At 50.4% G+C, this 7,781-nt stretch overlaps 1 protein-coding gene across 1 annotated transcript; it reads right to left on the bottom strand.

The window, feature by feature from the left end:
- Positions 1-4,405: 4,405 nt before the first annotated feature.
- On the bottom strand, positions 4,406-7,162 carry OTX2 (orthodenticle homeobox 2). Its single transcript, XM_030452261.1, is given in 9 exon segments — positions 4,406-4,694; positions 4,696-4,723; positions 4,726-4,786; positions 4,788-4,833; positions 4,835-4,886; positions 4,889-4,985; positions 4,987-5,019; positions 6,476-6,627; positions 7,066-7,162. Coding segments are annotated over 9 exon segments (855 nt in total).
- Positions 7,163-7,781: the final 619 nt, after the last annotated feature.

The raw sequence follows: 7,781 nt of genomic DNA, 5'->3' as shown, positions 1-7,781 counted from the left end.
CCCTACCAGCCCAGCTCTCTGTGCCCCCCCGCATGGCTCCAGGAGCTTTGGGGTCCTGTCCTCCCTTCCTCTTTATAAATGGGGGAGGGAGCAAGGGTTGGCACCCCTTCTAGTGTCCCCATTTCCCTTTCAATCTCCCAATCTTGATGGAGTCTGGGATCAAAACCAAACCCAAGCTCAGCCCTCCCAAGCCCAACCCCAAGCCCATATCCAACCTTCCCAAAACTTCCCAGTCCCAATTCAGCCTTTCAAATCCCAACCCCATATCCACACCCAACCCTCACTTCCCAGACCCAAATCCCTCCCTTCCAAGCCCAATCCTAACCCTGTATCCCTCCCCAACCTTCCCAACTCTTTCCACACCCAACCCAACCTCAGACCCACTCCCAACCCTCCAGCTTTCTCCCTGCCACTCCCCAAACCACAGATCAGGGCAGTGCCAGTGCTGAGAGTGGGATTTTGGGGAGGTTCCTGTGCCTCCCCCCCTTCTCCATCACCAGATGGGGAAGTTCTACTGTAAATCCCAAAATCTGGCTTTTTTCAGTCACTTTCTCCCATCTCCTTGGAAACTGGCAGTGCTCCCCATCCCTGGGCTTCTCCTGGGAATGCAAACACCCCAAAACTTCTCCCTGCTTTGGGACTCTCTGGGGTGGGAGAGGAGGCACCCCGGGTGAGGGCTGGTGACTGGGCAGACTGGGAAGTGTGGGCAAGGAGCAGGCAGGAGGGTGGGCAGGGAACAAGGTGAAGGATGGGGCAGGGAAAAGGCAGGGAATGGGCAGGGGACAACAAGGATCAGGCAGGAGAACTGGTGGGGAATCATCCAAGGATGCAAACCAGGAGCAAGGGGGGATCAGAAAAGGAGCAGGCAGGGAGCAGGCATTTGGAGCAGCTCAGCTGTGGTTGGGATTTCTGCTTCCCTCCTGGTTTTCTGATTTTTATATTTTATTTTTTTTTATTTTTGTTTCCTCCAGTGGGAAATGTCACCCTGCAGAACAGGGAGAGGATTGGCTTCCATGTGTATTTGGGGAGGACACCTCAAATAAAATCGAGGGAAAACCCTTTGAATCAGCTCTTTGCTCCTAAATCCAGCTTTCCCACACTAAACCAATGCCATCCCCTTCAGCTTTCCCCTTGATTTTATTGGATCCAGAATTGCCTCCTGCAGCCCGAGTTCAGAGGAAACAAATTCAGCCAGAAGGGAGATCTAAAATATTAAAAACTAAAAAAAAAAAATAGTTAAAATGCTCTTTATATAATACATTGTTTTTTTCCAGCTCACCTTGGGATTTTGCCCTCTGCCCGCATGAATGCTTATTAAAATTAAAATCAGAAGCAACCAGGTAGAAAAAAAATGGGGAAAGTACAAAAAACCAGGGCAAATTCAGAGAAATCCCTGCCACGAATGGGCTTTTTCTGATGAAAATGAGCACTAGCTGGAAGAGCTCATACCTAACAGACAGGAAACTACTCAGGAAAGAAAAGCAAAAGATAAGATGGGAAAAGCAAAATAGGAGAAGAGGTTTTTAAGGGGCTTTTAAAAAAAACCCCACAAACAACAAAATAGCCAAAAAGCCCAGGAAACAAAGAGCTTTTCCAAGCAGGTGGGATGCTGCACCCCAGTTCAACAAGGACTTGCTCTTTCCAAGTGTATTTTGCTTGAATAGTTTTTTTTTTGAGGGGGGGGGGAGAGGGTGGTAAACTTTGTTGGCTTGAACTGAAGCAGTAGAGAGATGAAACTTTCCCTGTTGCTGCCTGGGAGCTGCTGGTAGCCAGGACCCAGCTGCCCAGCATCCCCAGCCTCCAGCTGCCTGGTGTTCCCCAAACCCTCCCCATACAGACCCTCCCCTTAAAAATAAATAAATAAGTACATGACAAAATCACAGCCTAAAAAGCCCTGAAATGAAGCAAAAAAAAAAAAAAAAAAACATAAAACCCCCTCTTCTCTGTTCAGAGCTGGAGGATGTGTTTATTTTAGGGGTTGATGTTGCTGGCACTATCAGGGGACAGAAATGCCACCTTGGGATGGGAGAATTGGGTTGCTGGTGTTCAGGGAGGGGGACAACCTGTTTGGGATGCAGGGATGTGAAGCTGAGGGATGGATGGATGGATGGATGGATGGATGGATGGAAAGGCACCACGGTGGCATTCCTGCTCCCCAGGACCACAGCAGGGTGATGGTGGCCCCAGGTGACTGGAAAGCAGGAGGTCCCTGGTGACAAGCCATGAGGGGACAGCTGGTGACAGCGAGCAGGATGGTGGCAGGTGAGTTTGGGTTTTTTCAGCCTTTCTTTCTTTTTCAGAGGTTCATTTAATTTTTTCTGTGTTAAATCCAGAGTCCAGGTGACCCCAGCCACGCATGTGGGAAGGAGAAGGGGAAGAAAAAGGACAGAGGATGAGTGGGGATTCTTGGGATGGGCCTGATCCTGCACCATAGGGAGCTGTGGCTTCAACTTATGGAACTGTAGCTTCAAAACTTGCCCCTCTCCATCCCCAGCACCTCCGCATGGATGATCCTGCATGATGGCTCCTGGGTCCTCATTGCTCCTCTCCAGTTCATCCTGGAAAGTTTAGGGCTCTCCCCAAAAGCAAGGAGGGACTCACACCTCCCAGGAGGATATGGAGCAAACACATCCCTCCCCACAAAGAGATTTGGGAAAGCTGTGAGGGGAAAGTCATGTTATCCAAGGTCTATTGGATGACGGGTTTGGGGGTTTTTTTTAGTTTTCCACTTAAATAAAATAAAATTAAACAAAACAAAATAATTCCCCCCTCTTCACTTTGCTTCCTTCACCTCAGGGAGCTGCCAGCACAACCCCTTTTGTCTCAGCCCTAGAGAAGCAGCAGCCAGACCCTCCTGCTCCTGGCTGCCACCGAGAAATCCCTGCGGCAGACGGCATCGCCCTTCTCCCTGGCTCGCTGGATGGGATTAAAATGGAAGACAACCATCAAGTGTGCTAGAACCATTTTAATATAATTATACATATCTGCCAAATCCAGAAAAAAAAAAAAAAAAAAAAAAAGGTTTATGCATATATATCTTTTTTTTCTTTTTTTTTTTTTTTTTTTTTTTTTCAGTTAACATCTGCAAGCATAAACGACAATGAATTCTCCGTTTAAATTCATCCAGGTCAGAGCAACTGCCCAAAGTCCTGTTGGGTTTGATGGGGACTGCCAGTATGGCCAGCAGCAGGTGAGAGCCAGAGGAGTTTTATGTCCTCGAATGGGGTTTGGTTTTGTTTGGTTTTGATTTTATTTTTTTTTTTCCAGTCTTTTCTCTTCCATTCAGAGAGAGTTTGTTGTACAAAGTTTCAGTGCAGTTCACCTCGGGTGAAAGGCGATCGGGTTTTTTTGTGTGTTTTGCTTTTCTTTCTTTTTTTTTTTTTTTAATATATTTTTTAAAATTATTTTTAAAAAGATGATAATAGGTAACTCAGTTGCTCTGAATTTCACTTATAATTATAACCTATTTAAATCACAGCAGAACTCCTGCTGGTGCAGAGTTCATAGTTGCATACAATACAGGAGATCACAGTTTTGAAGTCTAGCACAGATTAAAAACCACAGATGTACCATTTATATAAGACACACACTGATTGTCTCTTAAAAACTACATATTGACTCCTTATGAACATTATCTTTTTTTTTTTTTTCTTATTTTTAAATAAAGTAGTGCAGCTAGGACAATCAGTCACACAACCCACACAGCCCTGAACCAAGTTCTCCGGGTGCCAACTTGAGAAAGTTGGGCATGAAACAGTTGGATGAGCTCGAGAACAAGAGAGAGAAAGAAAGAGGGAGGGAGAAAAAGAGAAGATGCTGTCCATTGCAAATAGTTTAACCAAGGGTTGGCTAACACATTGGAAACCTCTGGGTGAAGGATCTTTCCACGCACACACACGCACACACACAAAAAAAAAAAAAAAAATAAAAGGGGGGAAAAAAAGAAATAAAAACCTAGACCCTTTTTTTTTTTTTTGACTTTTTTTGACTTTTTTTTTTTTTTTTTTTTTTCTTTAAACTGGCCAGGAGGTGGGATGATTTCCCACCTCTTCCAAACAAAGAAACCCAACGATTGCCTAAAACTAGAAAGAACACAGATGGGTCTGCCTGTTTTCTGCTCACTAGATGATCTGTCCATTTAAGGCCTTCCTCCTCCATTTGTCCTCTTTATTATTCCTTTTCCAGAGCGTCTGAGCAGGAGATGAGTCCGAACGGGATCACACCAACACCACTGTCCCCCCTCTTGTCGCCGTCGTGTTTTTTTTTGTTGTTGTTGTTGTTCATTTTGTTTGTCCGTGGAGTTATTTTTCTCTTTAATTTAACCAAGACCTGACTAAAACTGGAGCGTTCAGCCCAGCCTGTTCATTCTCGTTGTGGATTTCTCTCCTTTTACCACCAAGGTTCTTCACAAAACCTGGAACTTCCATGACGACGTCTGGTCCTTATAATCCAAGCAGTCAGCATTGAAGTTTAACTTCCAGGAGGCCGTTTGGTCTTTATAATCCAAGCAATCGGTGGTGGAGTTAAAGCCCAAACTGGAGGCTCCATAGCCCTGGGTGGAAAGGGAGGCTGGAGACTGGTTGAGGTGGCTGGTGACCGCGTTGGCACCCATGGGACTCAGGGTGGCCCCAGGGCCGGGAAGCTGGTGGTGCATAGGGGTCAAGTAAGATCCACAGTCCATCCCTCCAAATAGGAGTCGAGCCAGCGTATCCTTGGCTGTAGCTGATGCCTGGGTGTAGGTCATGGGATAGGATCTCTGCATGCAGGAGGAAGAGGTGGACAGGGGTCTGAGAGCGGGGAGATGACGCTGGGCTCCAGATGGAGACGGGGCACTGCTGCTGGAAATGGTGGGACCGAGGTGCTGGAGGGGGGAGTGAACTGCCCGCTGTCCCACTCTCTGAACTCACTTCCCGGGCTGGTGAATTCTTCTTTTTAGCTGGTCGTACCTTGTTCTGGCCCCCGTTCTGCTGCTGCTGCTGTTGCTGGCCGGCACTTGGCCCGGCGGTTTTTAAACCACACCTTGAAACCAAGAGATGGGGAGGGAGGGAGGGAGGGGAGGGAGGAGGGAGGGAGGGAGGGAGGGGAGGGAGAGAAAGAAGGAAAAAACCAAAAAAACAAACCCAGCGTTAAAGGATGGCACAAACAAACCAGAGGTGGGGGAAAAAAAAAAAAAAGAGATGGTTATGGGGAGACTTTGATGGGGAAGGGGCACTTGAAACCCTCCCCAGTGAGCAGGCTGCTGCAAAGAAAAGCTCCGGGGCTCCCCCTCCCTGAGAACATTAGCAGTAATAACAAGTGGGAATGGGCAAATCAAAGTGCTTAATAAGGTCGCTTTAGGGGATGAGAAGGGGAGTGCTCCCTGTTTGCCAGCCAGCCCCCTTCCCCTCCTAGGAATCACGGTTTAAGGCCTATTGAAGTCAGGCCCTTAATTAGAAACAATAGGGCATTGAAAAAGGAGGGAACAATTAGGGAAACTGAGGCAGGGTGGTGGGGGTGAGGTGGGTAAAAATGCCTCATTTACAAAGGCTCTGCTCTCACCCCCAGTTCCTCTGACCCCCTCTTTTAGCAGGGACCAAGGTGGGGCTGGCTCTGGGGAGGATAGGTTTGTGGGGAGAAGGTTGGGGTGGGGATCCAAGTCCCCAGTTTCCATCATCCAATGGGGCACAGCACCACGGGAAACCTCATAGGGGTGAGAAAGACAGGGATGGCTTTGGAGCTGTTCTTTCCTGGCTGCAGGAGTGTCCTGGATCTGTGCTGGAGCCCCGGGGGGCCTCCTGCCAGCAGCACCAAAATGAATATGGATTTTCAAGCCCAAAATGCTGTCTGGATTGGCCTCTGCAGGATGCTTGTAGAGGAGACACAACTCCCAGAGAGGGGTCCCCCTTCCACTAAGGCTTCTTCCCACCCATCGAAGGCCCCCCCAGAGGCAGAGGAAGCCCCCAGTCTGTGCTGATGGGAAAGGTGATCCCAGTCTGTCCCAGCTGCAGGAATCTCCGGGGGAAGGGGGATCCTCAACGGGCTCTGCAGGGACCCCAAATGCCTGGCAGGTCAAACTGGGGTTTGGCACCCCGGGGCTAAACTGGGGGTGTTGGGGAGCCCTCCTCATCCCAGTCAGACCGAGGGGACTGGGAAGGGGTAAGGAAGGCTCAGGAGCTGGGATTTGGGATCTGCATGAACACCCCCACCTCCACTCCAGTGGACAGGGGGAAAGAGAGAACTCCAGCTCCCGGGAAGCAAATTAACACTCCACACCCCCCCCTCTTCCACCTTCATCCATCTTATGAGCCCTCTTCACCCCCTCAGGGCTTTGATTTAGCTCCGGGATTGACCCCATCCTCTAAACAGCCCCTCTCTCCCCTGCCAGCCGTGGGCTAGCCCAAACCCTGTACGCCGGGGCTGGGGTTCCGTGGGAGGAGGGGAGGGGGGGGGAAAGAGAGCGATAAAAAGTGGTTTTCAGGACCACCCCGCTTTTTACCTGCACTCTGGACTCGGGCAGGTTGATTTTCAGGGCTACTTCCTCTCTCATGAAGATGTCTGGGTAGCGAGTCTTGGCGAAAAGAGCCTCCAGCACGTCCAGCTGCGCCCGGGTGAAGGTCGTGCGCTCCCGCCGCTGCTTTCGGGGGGTGGCTGCCAAAGGAGCCAAAGGCCCTGGATGTCACTCAGCGACCCCTCAAGTCTCCTCTATCCCTTCCAGCCCCCTCCCGTAAGGCGAGGGGGGTGTGCACCCCTATTTTTCCCCCCTCTTGGCCGCCCCAACTCTCCTGGGCAAACCTCAAGCCGAATCCCATCTCCATCTCCCCCGGATGGGTCTGCAGCATCTGCCTCCCCACCTCCAGAAGGAGGGTGTCCCCTTTTTTGCAGACCTTTCCCCGGATAAAAAGTTAAGGATAAGGAGAAAGAGAGAAAGGGGGAACCCCATATCCCGTTCTCCCTTCCCCCCCAGCTTTCCCTGCATTTGTTGTGCTTCCAAGAGCCCGGCGGCTTCTTCCTCGTGGGGAAAAAAATAAAAAAAGGGGGTCGGGATGGGGATAGGAAAGGGAAAGAAGGAAGAAAAACGTGGCTTACCGGGATAACCGACGGATGGATGCAACAAATCCATGCCCGAGGTTGTGAGACTCAGGCCATTGACTGCGTAAGGTGGTTGCTTAAGATAAGACATCATGCTAAAGTTGTGGCGGGGAGGAGAGTTGGCCGAAATCCGGGCGAGGGGGAGCCGGCCGAGCGCCCTGCCTGCCCCGGGGGGTGCCGAGGGTGCCGTCGGGCAGGGGGGGCTGCCAGGTGCCTGCGGAGGCGACAGAAAAAGGGGGGAGGGGGGGAAGGGGGGTCAGGCCAGTTTGCTGCTTCACGCCTTCCCCCTTCCCAGCTTTTTTCCCCGCTGCTTTTTCTCCTTAAAATCCTCCAGCTCGTAAAGCCGGACCGCAGCCAGGTTTGGGAGCTGGGAGAGACTGACTAGATAAACGCATCTTCCTCCCCTCCGCTCCCCCCTCCCCCAAAAAACAAAAACAAAACAAAAAAAAAACAAAAAAGGGGGAAGGGGGGGGGGGTTGGTTGAGAGGAGAGGAGGGACGGGGCACATCGCAGCCAGTAATTACTGCCCGAACAAAACCCCCCCATGCCTTCAACTGCCCGCATTGTACGGCAGCCCGGGGCATTTGCATAGGATTCCCGGCCGGGCACTGGCTAATTGTCTCAAGCAAAACTTGATTGGGGCCATTGGCAGACACAAAGAACCCCTCGGCTAAATAAATAATGCAGATAACAAAGCCCAAGGGTGAGAAACA

Source organism: Calypte anna, chromosome 5A (assembly GCF_003957555.1).
Source record: "Calypte anna isolate BGI_N300 chromosome 5A, bCalAnn1_v1.p, whole genome shotgun sequence".
NCBI lineage: Eukaryota > Metazoa > Chordata > Aves > Apodiformes > Trochilidae > Calypte > Calypte anna.
This window is presented reverse-complemented; position numbering and strand designations above follow the sequence as displayed.